Raw genomic sequence first — 13,329 nt, 5'->3', positions numbered from 1 at the left:
AGTGCTTTAGAATTTCTGAGGGGGCTGGAGCACCTGTTGCTATTGCACAGGACCCGGGTTCAGTTCCTCACATCCCAGAACCATCTGTGACTCCACTTGCAGGGAATCTGAATCCCTCCTCTGACCTCTACAGGTACCAGTCCCACACATGCATGCACATACATATGCATTCAAGAGAAAACATTCATACACATAAAATACATAAATTTTAAAAAGTTTTTGAGGTATCTATGTGTATAATTTATTTAAAAGAAAATTTATAACTGGAAGATTGATGTGATGATCCATATTGAATTTGTACAGTTTATGAGTATAGAAGACGTGCCAAATGCAAATATTGATTTTCACACAGTTTTCTTACTGCTTAGACAGTTTGGCGTGGGTGCTGTAGGAATGAGTACTGTAAGGGTCTGAGGAAATGCTGAAAGAGACCCCAGACTCAAATCGTATGTAAAAGCAAAGGGTGTTTATTAATATTCCAGCATATGCAGGGCCGTTCTCCTGTGCCAAATGGTGACCACCCTGAGATGAGCATGCAGCAGGCTCCTTCAGGCACAGTGAGGGACAGCCAGGTCATCACATACGTAATTAGTTACGCCAGCAGCAGTTACATTAGTATATTTTTAATTGGTTGAGGTTTAGTCTTTATCATTTTGAGACAGACGTGCTTGCACAAGCTTGGGCAAGTCCGGACATGACTCAGAAGGGGGCTGGTGGATTGAGGCTGGTTTAGGCCTTCTGTGTTTCTCTCCCTAGACCCAGAATGGAAGGGCAGTGTGGATAAATAGCCCTTTGTTGGAGAGACACTTGCTTTGCCCTTCTCAGAGACCTGAAACCTAAATTCAGTTGTGAGAGTGGGAGAGTTTAACCCTTCATAAGCAGTCACTAGCGCTAACCCTCTTTGAGAGTGTGCTTACCTTCAGGCTTCTGTGGTAGCTGCTTCCGTGATCTTTGCTCTGCTTCCTGGGAATCCAGGGTAGGAGAACATGCGGAAATGTTGGTTTCCATGCTGGGCAACTCCAGACTGACTTAGAGCCACTGTTGAACAGGAAGTAAGAGGGACTTTTACTGTGTCTTTAAGATTTGGTAATACTTTATACTGCATATTTGTGCCAACGGTTGCTTAGCCTGTAACCAAGCAGTGATGATGCAGTCTGTGTGATGCTGGTTAAAACTGGACTGTTTCAAGTGCACCACATTTCTTGGGAAATACGTACTGTTTAACAGGAATTTATTGTGACCATTTGAACAACGAAAGGTAGATGACCTTACAGTATGGGGCCTGGGTGAGTGGATTCTGTGATCAAGACTGACTGGGTCAAGTTTCATTAAGTTAAGAGTTTACCAGTTTAAGCAGCAAGGATGGTCTCAGGCTGCCTAGGAGAATAAGCCGTGTGTGTTAAATCAAGACTTCTGAAGTTTTTCCAGTGTTGAGATTTTAAGCTTTCCAAATGTAGGCTAAAACAGTGTCTTTCCTAAGATACAAGAATACACTCTATTTTATTTTTATTTTTTGTGTATGAGTGTTTACCTGCATGTATGTATGTGCACCTTGTGCCTGGTGCCCAAGGAAGTCAGAAAAGGGTGTTGGGTCCCCTGGCACTGGAGTTATGGATGGTTGGGAGCTGTCATGTGGGCGCTGAGAACTGAGGCTCGGTCCTCTGTAAAAACAGCAAGTGCTGAGAGTGGAATCCAGGACTTTGTAATATAGTAGACATGTTTCTCTGTGGTAACCAGTATAGTTTGGTTATTTAAATAATTTAACCTAGTCAATTGATGCTTTAACCAAGTTATTATAGGGCCAGAGCCTACCAGATTGCTGTGGGATAATGGTCTGTACCCTGTCACTTATATTTTAGATAAATGCTGATTGGCCAGTAGCCAAGCAGGAAGTATAGGCGGGGCAACCAGGCAGGAAGTAGAGGCAGGGCAACGAGAATTCTGGGAAGAGAAAAGATTCAGTCTGCAGTAGTCATCCAGATACAGAGGAAGCAAGATGTGACTGCCTTGCCGAGAAAGGTACCAAGCCATGTGGCTAACACAGACAAGTATTATGGCCTAATATAAGTTATAAGCATTAATAAAAAGCCTGAACTTATGGGCCAACCATTTTATAATTAATGTAGACCTTTGTGTGATTATTTGGGACTGAACGGCTGTGGGACCTGGTGGGACAGAAAACCAGATGAATTTAATTGATTTCTGGTTGTAAATGAACATATTATTTATAGTATTTAATATTACTCTAGAGAGTAATTGTTTACTAGAAACATACATTTATTGTTAATTGTGGAAAAATCTTGTTGTTTTTTTAAAGTAAGAGTAATATTTTTTTTGTCTCTTGTCAGACTTTTGATAAAATTCTCATTGCTAACAGAGGAGAAATTGCATGTAGGGTGAGTAAAATTTGAATTATTTTTCATTTTTCTCTGAAATGGATTAAAGCCCCTTTGCATATAGATCTCGGTTAACACATGATGTGTTTTGACTAGGTTATTAAAACTTGCAAGAAGATGGGCATCAAGACAGTTGCCATTCACAGTGATGTTGACGCCAGTTCTGTGAGTATATTTTTACTTAGTTTCAGGCAGAACTTAATTTGGTTCCATTAGTCTAGAAATGAAAGGATATTTGCTTTGTTTTTCCTTCACTTGCAAAAGGTGTATTCAATTTTAAAAACTATTTAATTGTTCACTGTCAACACAAAAACAATGGAAGTATTATAATGTCTTAACTATCCCTGCCCCCCTCATGCTGCAGACCAAGGTGGCCAGGCTTACTGCTGGTCAGCAAATAGATTAAAACCAAGCACAAGACAGTTCTGTTGGCAGATGGATGGGCTGTTTGCACAGTGCCCGCTTATGAACATCTCCCAGCATAGTTCCTGGATCACTAAGGGAATGCTGTCGTTTCTAATCTTTCCTAAAGGCATTAATGCATTCAGCAGAAAGTTTGATAAATGAGAGATAGGCCAATGCTGATTGGATCTGAACAAAAGAAGGTATAGCATAAAGCAGTGAATGGTATGTAATTTTAGGTGTCGTCTTTAACACAGCAGGCCTTTTCTAGCAGCAATGAACTATGAGTGAGTAGGAAGAAATCCCATGGGAAAAGAGGGCAGAGTGTTAGAACTTTGTGGACTGAGATGTTAGTAGCTGTACTTTTAAGTCACTGGTTTTTGTCCTTTTGCTCTATTTTTGATAATGTCACTTTTGTAGTTTAGTAATGAACTTAGAAAGATCCTTTAAAGTGTAGTGGTTTTAAAAATGTGTTCTATTCAAAATTGTTACTCATTCTGTCTTATTGTAACTTCCTTTTCAAACATCTAAGTGAAAGAATTGCAAACTAATTTGCTGAAAAGAAATGTTAGCTACATAATTTATTTGATGGTTGTGTTCAAAATATCTTCTAATAAAAAGCAGTTAAATTGGTTTTGTATATATAGTTTGATTTGAAAAAAAAATTGATCCTGATTCCTTGCTAATTTTTTAAAACTTGATGATTTCAGTAGTAATAATTTTCATTTCTCATGTGGTAATAATGAGATAATGTGAGAACTGCTACTTTATTATTTTTTAAAGATTTATTTTTATTTTATATATATTAGTATTTGCTTGCATGTATGTTTGCGCAATGCTTCTATGTAGGCAGGAACTGCTTGTTCTTTTCCCCGCCTTACAGACCTGAATAATCACATAGAAACTATTAATTACAACACTGTTTGGATAATGACTCTAACATATTCCTAGCTAGTGCTTACATCTTAAATTAACCCATTTCTATCAATCTGTGTATAGCCATGAGGCTGTGGCCTACCAATAAGGTTCCTAAGGTTCCTAAGGTCCTTTTCCTTTGACAGTTACCTGGTGTCTCCTAGACCCCTCCTACTCTCTCTTTCTATCCCTTCCAGCCTGGCTATATTCTGCCCTGCCATAGGCGAAAGCAGCTTGATTAGCTAATAAAAGCAACACATATACAGAAGGACATCCCACATCACCCCTACATGGCTGAAGATGGCATCAGAATTTCGGGAACTGGAGTTATAGATGGGTGTGAACTGTGATGTGGGCGCTGGGAACTGAACCTTGGTCCTCTGCAAGAGCAGCAAGTGCTCTTAATTACTGAGCTAACTCCTTCTATGCTCAATGCATTCTTCAAAATTGTCTTGTTGTTGTTGTTGTAGCCTAGGTTGTACTCATCTTGAACTTCTGATTCTCTTATCTCCAACACCCAACTGTTGAGATTATAGGCATGTGCCTCTATTCCCAGTTCATTGCATGCTGAGGATCAAACCTAGGGCTTTTGTGCCTGCTAGCCAAACACCTATCATCTGAATTATATAAATTCTCTTGCTTTCTTTGTGAGGCAGAAGCTAACTGGAAGCATCCTTGAGTTGACTGTCTATTAGTTTGGAGGACACTGCTTTGTAGTTTTTCTATCTTTGGTCAGTATTAAGATATCTTAGCAGGGTGGGTGGGGTGGTGTACACCTTTAATTCTTGCATTTGGGAGATGGAGGCAGGTGGATCTCTGTGAGTTCAAGTTCAGCCTTGGTCTACAGAGTGAGTTCCAGGACAGCCAGGACTATACAGATAACTTGAAAAACAAAATCAAAAACAAAAAACAAAACAAAATAAGAGAGAAAACTGGTTACCTTGGCCTCATGGATTGAAACATTTTCTGTTTCGCAGGGAACACGTGCAAAGCGTTGGCACTCTTTAAGCGTTTGTGCAATTCATCTATGAGGCCTGGATCTGGCTTCTCTGTGGCTATTTGTTCTTTGACTCCAGATGCTCTGTTGTTATTTTCTAGTCAATATTTGAATGTGTTTGTGTCTAGGACTCTGTCCACTTTGTCTGCTTTGCAGTTCGTTGGTATGAAGTTGTTTGTGTCTAGGACTCTGTCCACTTCGTCTGCTCTGTAGTTCATTGGTATGAAGTTGTTTGTGTCTAGGACTCTGTCCACTTCGTCTGCTCTGTAGTTCATCGGTATGAAGTTGTTATTTGAATTTGTTTGTGTCTGGGACTCTGTCCACTTCGTCTGCTCTGTAGCTCATTGGTATGAAGTTGTTTACGGTTTTCCTTGTTACTGTTTTGTTTCTCTGAGGTGCGTGGCAATGGCTCCATTTTCATTCCTGATTTTAGATGTTTGAGTCTTGTTTTCTTCCTTGGTTGATGATTCTGTTTAAAAGGCAGCAACGCAGTACCATAAATGAGCTGGCTTATACACAATAGAAAATTAGCTTATAATTGTAGAGATTAGAAAGTCAAGGTAAGGGACCTGGAAGGTTTGGCGGTTGGTGTGGGTCTCCTTCCTGCTTTTTAGGAATTGCCCTCATAAAGAGATGAAGGTTTTTAGCTGTGTCCTCACATGTGGAGGGGCTGGGGACCTTTTTGATGCATCTGTTGATGTTGGTCATCTCATTCTCAAGACCTTAACTTTGGCAACTTGATAGCATTTCAGATGTACTAGGTGATGCACTAAGACAAGAGCTGTAGACAGTGGACAATGAAGGCAAAGTGAGCTTGAGTTTCCAGTCTGCAAACTTTGTGATTTGAACTTAACATCAAAGTTTTAAGACCTAAATGAGGACTTCCAGATTTTATATCAGAAAACTAAGTATTTTAAATGCTAATCATTTCTAAGTTATTTTGTATGCTTTTCATTTTAAGCCTTAGTAAACACAGTGTTTTTGTTTTGAAATTGAAGAAAGCATTAATATGGGAGGAAGAATGGCCTGGAGCCATGGTTCTTAACCTTCCTAGCGCAGCTGCCCTCTGATGCAGTTAGTTCCTCATGCTGTGACCCCCACCATAAAATTATTTCTGTTGCTACCTCGAAACTATAATTTTGCTATTGTTATAAATTTTGGTGTGAATATCTCTGTTTTCAGATGGTCTTAGGTGACCCAGTAAAAGGGTCTTGGCCCACAGGTTGAGAACTGCTGTCCTAGCAGGGTCCTAGGAAAGCTGACAGGGAGAGCACATTCTACAGCCGGGGTAAGTTAGGGCCTCATGTTAGCACAAGAGGAGACAGATCTGCATAAACACACCGGCTCTTAGCAGAGGCTACTTTGATATTCTGAGAGAATTTCTTGACTTGCGAATGAGGGCGTCATCATTATTTTGCTGACTTACAAGTCAAGGAAGGGACATCTCAGCACTGTTAGTTTGCCGTGATTTCAGGTAGTTCAGAGAAGGGATCAGAACTTTTTAATTCTTTTAGTGACTTGTAACTTCCTTAGTTTGGTGAGTAGTACAGAAACTGTTTAGAGACTGTCATATTTCTGTTCCAAATACTCTCAGATAGCATCCATTCATTCCTTGTATTTTAAGTAAAAAGATCAAAAATATGTTTTCATATAAATGAATAAAATATTTTTATTAAACCACTAAAGTTAGAAATTAATTTTTTTTAAACTAAAGATTTAATCAAGGTTAAATTTAAAAAGTGAAGACTCTTCATTTCAATGAGGAAAATGATTCTGTGCTTCAACCCTTGGCCGTAGTTTTTCTATACTCCCATTTTATTGCTTTGTGTACAGTCATGCTGAATTTAAATGAGCAATATCTGATATTTATAGCTTTGAAACAGGACCCTAAAGTCAGGAAACCATTCATGGTGACTCACATCTTACCCAAGCAGCCTGCTGTTTAAAGTGTGATTCCTGGTGGGTGCTTGAGTTTCAGCCTTAGGATTCCGTAATGAGATGGAGTGGTGTTTCCTGGGAGTACTCTGGGGTGATTGACAGTACAGTGAGGGAGTCATCACTCCTCATGCCCACCCTTGATAATGCTCCCCTGCTGGCTGGGGAGGAGCCGAGGACAAATGGGACATGGTGGTGCCTGGGTAATTAGTGTATGCTGGTTCCAGCTGAACAAACCGGAGGGTAATGATCAGGTAAATGGAACTGGAATACATTACTGTAGGATGTGGTATAGGAGACCTGAGGGGAACACTTACCACTCTAGGAAGTTGTTGGAATAGCTTTTTTTCGTTTCTTTAAATATATATCATTATGAAGTAATATGTCTGTATCTTGGGATGCTCATCTCTAGCTTTACTCCAGGTATCTGTCAGGATGGATACAATTGAAGTGTAACAGTCACGAGCATCCCCTGTAGATGATTTCAGGATATTTCTCATTATTTCAAACCGGACAAGAGTTAGAGTTTTTTCTTTTTCTGCAACTTATCTGTAGTCCAAGAAAACCTTGACACTCACAGGATTTCCTGCCTCAGCCTCTCTGGTGGCGAGAATTTCAGGCTTGGCGCTACCAGTATTATTCCTAAGGTGATATAGTTAAGTAGCATATTCTTTTTACATACATTTATCATTACATTAAATTATTAATTAATTTGTGTATGATTGCTTTGCCTACATGTGTGTCTACACCACATGTGTGCCTGGGGTCCACAAGGGCCAGAAAGGGTGTTGGAGCTCCCGAGACTGGAGTCATACAGACAGTTGTGGGCCATGCTGGGAATTGAACCCAGCTTCTTTGGAAGAGAAGCCAATGCTTAACAGCTGAGTCATCTCTCCAGGCCTGGTGCATGCACCATATTAGGTGTGTGGTCAGAGGATGCCTTGCAGGAGTCTTTTCTCCCACTGCCCTGTGGGGAGTAGGAATTGAACTCTGGGCATCAGAACTGGTATCAAGTCTCTTTACTTACTGGGTTATCTTGCCAGCCCTGTAAGAAACATATTCTCTAGTTGCCTTGACTACTAAAGGATATGTTAAGATATTGGCCATTGTGATCCATGTTTTCCAGTTGGTCTTTGTAGGTCATAACACTTCCTAATGTTTAGACCCAAGATTATTCTATTTATCAGTATTAAACAGATGTTTATGGCTGACATCCTTCAGTGAAGAGTTTGCTCAGCAATGTAAAGGCCACCCGAAACCCCTGGAAGCTGCTCTAGTACTGCACACGGAGGGAAGGGAGGACTTAGTTCCATCAACTTAGCTTAGTTCTTGCACTTAGGTAATCAGTCAGAAGGCTGTTGACATTTTTTGGTGGGGGGTGGCAGTAGGGACTTTGGAATGAGGTTTTATTGTGTTGTCTAAGCTTCTGGGCTGAAGTGAGTAGCTGGGACTATTACAGTCCAGGACCTCTGGGTCTAGTGAATCAAGGGATTTTTAAATGGCATAGTTACTTAAAAACTTGTTCACTTTTCTCATAAAACTTAGCCATTAGTCTCCTTTTAAGATCAGGAATATACTGTATATACTTATGCAAATTTGAAACACTAGACCTTTCAATGAAGAACTAATCAGGAGAAAAATGCATTTGCAATGTTTAGACATTTTTTTTCTTTTCTGCTATTATCATCTTTAGAAAAACTTATTCTGCAGAAACATTATACTCTCTCAATTTTAAATGTTTTGATTATCTTAGCTTAGCTAAATTACTTCCTCTACATTTCTGGGCAAAACGGAATAGGATAGGATCCCTGGCAGGAATTTGTTCACATTAATACGGCTCATCAGAGGCATTCTATTTAATTGGAGATCCTGCAGGACAGTGGCAGGAGTCGGAAGAGAGTTAGAGCATTAGCAATGGCCCGTCTGGGAGCTGCGCACTAATCAAGGTGCTGGGGTGTTAGCGGTGGGGGTGATGGGAATTATGACGATTATGACATGTAAGCATGTCTGTGCTAACCGGACAGGCAATGAGTTAATCAAGAAGTGTATTAAATGGCTCCCATGCTGATTCATTATTATCTACCATAGTGCCTGTCAGGTTGTGTATTTAAAAAAATACAATTATTGCTGAATTCACTATGTATGTGAGCTGAATTCAGCTATCACTCTCTTATTTTTCAACAAAATAACGTCAATTTGCTTTGTGCATATAAAAATAGAGAATTGTGTCAATTGTGTTTGCTTTGTGGGTTGCATTTTAAAGTAGCCACCCCTTCCTTTAATGTGCCAGAGTACATCTCTAATTTTAGAGTCCTTTAAGAATTTGCTTAGCCTTCTCTTCTGTTTTTTTCTTTTTAAGATGGGTGTTTTGTTTGTTTGTTGTTTTTGTTTTGCTTAGCCTCTTAGATTCATCATGAGTACTCTGACTTATTTGCTACTGCATAAATGACTTGGGTTCAAAACTAAAATTTATGTGTCTTTATTTTTCAAGATGAAAAATAATTCAAACATTTTCAGAGAGCAATTAATATTTAATACACGAAGCTATGGAAAAATCAAAGCAGTAATTTTTTTCAGCCATGAAAACACTCTAGCGTCAGATGGGGGTAGGGCCCCCCTTTGCTGTGGTGGGTGGTCTCTTTATGCCAGGTAAACCCATTCTGTGCCCAGCATGCTTAGAGCCATCTGTCATGAAACTATCAGTTAGAAATGTACAGATTTTGAGGAAATGGAGCTAATAAATTGAGCTCCTTTAGAAAATAAATTGAAATGCAGCGTAAGTCCATAAGCAAACTGTATCTATCTGTAGACAAATTTATAGTGACACTGTACAGATGAACACACAGTCTTTCGAAAATTTTAAACACTGGCAAATTTAATAAAACTCTGTACCAAACTGTGTCCTTTATTTATTAATGTAATTAAGGCAACATTATGGCTAACGAAGTGTTATCCTGTGGGTCGTTGTTATTAAAGTCCATTAGATAGTGGTCAGCAGCAACAGAAGTTAAACTTGCAACCAACACCCTCCCTTGGGAGCTGTGAGCTTAGCAGGCTAAATTGTCACAACCCAGCGCAGCAGCTTAAATGATTGATGGCTTCAACCCCCTGGCGTGAAGGGTAAACCAGTCATCCCAGTGAAGAAGGACTGTGACTTTATTCAGGAGTTGGGCAGAAATTGCATCTGGACAGAAGAAAAACCTTGGTATTAATATCTTCACATATGAATTATTAGATTTATTTATATATTTATGTACCTGGCCGTCTCACAGAACATTTCAGCCTCTCTTCTTGTGCTGGAAGCTGAACCCAAGGCTTCACAAATGCTCAGCAAATGCTCTTGGAGGGAGAGCAACATGTCCTGAGCTCACCAGATTTTAAATAAAACCCCAAAGAGACTTACAACATTTTACTTGTTTGTTCCTAAATTTTCAGTATATACAAAAGGACAGCATTATTATTCCTGTTATTGCCCCATAACCCGAACAGCAAAGTTGCAGCTCCATAGCCCAGCAGGGCACCAGCCTTGCTCTTCTGTTCGCTGTACCAATCAATGCTTGAGCAGCAGAAATTCTTATTAACAAGAAGTTAAGAAGGTCTTGGGACAAACCCTCCCATTATTATAAAAGGCAGATTCCCAAAAGCACTTTGTACAGGTCGAAAGAAGTGGGAGCTGGGATGTTACTCAGTGGTTGGGTTTGCCTAACTAGAACAAGACACCCTGAGTTTGATCCCTAGCAATATACACACACAGTGAATTTGAATGATATAATTAAAGGAAACATATTTATTTTAATGTTGTTATACCTTGTGATGTGAAATAGTACCGAATCATGGATTCATTTTTCCTCTGAGTATCTATTTAAGGAGGACTGGAAGTACTACCTCTTGGAAAAAGTATTCAAATATTAGAAAACACAGTGTGACTTTGCTGTGATGCTCCCGTGTTTGTCGGGCAGCGTGATGTGGTGGCAGTCTGTTTCAGCATCACTGCATATATGCTGTGTTAGCTTCCTTCCTCAATCCTATGTCCCAAGTTTCTGGCCAAAGGCAACTTCAGAGAAGAAGGTTTTATCTTGGCTCACAGTTCAGACAGACACGGTCCATCATGGAGTGGGCAGCATGTTAGTGGGAGTGGCTTTTTTTCTCTTTCTCTCTCTCTTCCTTCCTTCCTTCCTTCCTTCCTTCCTTCCTTCCTTCCCTCCCTCCCTCCCTCCCTCCCTCCCTCCCTCCTTCCTTCCTTCCTTTCTTCCTTCCTTCTGAGAAAGGGGAATGTCAGTTCTCAGAGGGCTTTTTCTCTTTTTATTCAGTCCATGGGATGGTGTCACTCAATCCAACTGTCTTCCTTCTGCCTCAGTGGTTTTTCCTCACAGATGCACCCAAAGATGTTTATTAATGTGATCAAGTTGACACTAGAAATTCAATACTATGTTTATCACATGGTGTCTGTAGTGTGCTAGATAGAAATGCACAGAATTATGCAAGTGCATTGGATTTAGGTTGGGTCCAATGCCTGCAGAGATGCAGTGCGCTGCCAAGGACTATCCATTTGGTAAGCTGTGGAGCTACTTTCAGATTCCGTGTTGCTTTTCAGTGGCCCCTCTTTCCAGTCTAGCCCACTGCGTTCAATACTATGTGAAAAGTCCCTTTCTCCTTACAAAGAAAGTACAGCTCATTATTTTGAGTGTTGTGTTTTTTTCTCTCTGAGACAGGGTTTCTCTGTGCATCTCTGGCTGTCCTGGAACTCGATCTGTAGATCAGGGTAGCCTCGAACCTGCCCCTGCCTCCTGAGTGCTGGGATTAAAGTTCATGTCATCACTGACCCTTGAGGGTTAGGTTTTTTAATTAGTGCATTTTTGGGGCTTAGTGTGAAGAGTGACCGGGAAGAACCCCGTTTTTTGCTCTCATGGTGTTCTCCAGCGGGAGAGAGGTGTCGGGTAAGAAGATGTAACTATTGTGCTCTATTTATGGGCCACTTCTTCTCTGTTTCCCGATCTCTTTTGTGCTAGAGACCAGACCTGGGGCCTGGTACGTGTAAAGCAAGCACCCCATCACTCAGCTGTGCCTTTAGTTCCCTGTTGCGTGTCCAACATCTCTACCTGGATGCTTGGACACTATTTCCAATCGGAACGGCCCAGATGGAACTGCCAGGTTTCTAATATTTGCATGCTGTTGCAGAAACCAGAAATAGAGGACTTAAGATGATGATCACTGCTCTGTTTTTGGTTTCTCATTGCTTATTAATGATCAGGTCCTTATGCTGAAATGTTTTATCATCTAGTCCTGACCCTTCACTTAGCTGTCACTTCCTTTGTGAGGGGTTTGAAACCTCATTCACTAGTAGCCGTCAAGGCTTGTCAAGGAAGAAAGGCCTGGTAGGTGTAGGAAGTCCTAAAGATGTTCATTTCTCAACTGTGATTATTTAAGCATTTTAATTTTATGTTTTTTGAGAGAGAGAGAGAGAGTAGGTCAGAGGACAACTTGGGCAACTTGGGGGAGTCATTTCTTTCTTTCTGTCATGTGGATCCTGGGGTTTGAATTCAGATTGTCAGCCTTGGTGGCAAGTCACCAAGTCACCGTGTCACCATATTACCTTGTGTGGGACAGAGGCACATAAACTTCTGGGTCAAGAGTTCTGAGACCGGAACATTATTTTGGGCTATCTGATTGCCTCGTATAACCACAGGGGTTCCTTTACGGAGGCTTAGTGGCAGAGGAGAAGAGAAGAGAAAAGCAAGAAGTAGGAGCTTTGAGTCACAGGTCATGGAGTTGGGTGGGGCTAGCCTTGACAGAGGCCAGGGCATGGTCTATCCTTCAGGAGGGGAGCCAGCCTGCCGGCCTCGGCCTAGTGCTTTGCGTAGTAAGCAATGGGCAGTGAATATTAACAGGGATGCTTGGATGTCAGGAAATCCAGCAGTGTCTCAGTATCAAAGTAAAAAGTTTATATGACAATCTGGAGAGATATATAGAAATAACAGAATGTTTATACTTTCACTCATGAAAAATTAATGTGTTTGAAAGTTTGCCAGACTGGCAAAATTAGTTTCTTTTTGACTATTTTATTTGTTACTGAATTTCTTAGTTTTATTATTTGTTGCTGAATTTCTTAGTGGTTTTCTTAGTCTGCAGTGTGGTCTGGAATTTTGGTCTCTGGGCTCTATTTGTAGTGAAGGTTTAAACACCCCCTTTCATCACCTCCCCACCCCTTTCTTCCTGTTCTTTGCTTTCCTCTTTCCTGGGTTTTCTCTCATCCTTGCTCTGTCCCCTGCCCCTTCCCCTAAACCCCGAGGATGGTTAACAAAACAACACACTCAGTTCTCCGAGAGGCAGTGCCCTAGTGGCCCCAGTTGGTGTTATGCACTGCAGATCCGAGAGGCAGTGCCCTAGTGGCCCCAGTTGGTGTTATGCACTGCAGATCCGAGAGGCAGTGTCCTAGTGGCCCCAGTTGGCGTTATGCACTGCAGATCCGAGAGGCAAGTGCCCTAGTGGCCCCAGTTGGCACTGTGCACTGCAGATCCAGGCCTGGAGCTTAAGATCATGGTTGTGGGCACGTGTGGCAAGCAGTCACAAAAATTGCTTCTGCTTTTTGACTCCAGTCGCTGTAGGAGCCGAAACAGTGGGCAGCTCCACCTTAGCCTGTTGCTCCTTCCAACATTCTAAGGGACCTCCTCTCGCGTTTGGCAT

At 41.0% G+C, this 13,329-nt stretch overlaps 1 protein-coding gene across 1 annotated transcript in view; it reads left to right on the top strand.

Annotated features, from left to right (window-relative positions):
• Nucleotides 1–13,329, top strand: part of Pcca (propionyl-CoA carboxylase subunit alpha) — a 293,212-nt gene that overhangs the window by 21,735 nt on the left and 258,148 nt on the right. Inside the window, 2 exon segments of the mRNA XM_038310358.1 lie at nucleotides 2,349–2,396; nucleotides 2,493–2,561. Coding sequence (XP_038166286.1) covers nucleotides 2,349–2,396; nucleotides 2,493–2,561 — 117 coding nt within the window.

The sequence above is a fragment of the Arvicola amphibius genome, chromosome 13 (genome assembly GCF_903992535.2).
Source record: "Arvicola amphibius chromosome 13, mArvAmp1.2, whole genome shotgun sequence".
NCBI classification, from domain to species: Eukaryota; Metazoa; Chordata; class Mammalia; order Rodentia; family Cricetidae; genus Arvicola; species Arvicola amphibius.
This window is presented reverse-complemented; position numbering and strand designations above follow the sequence as displayed.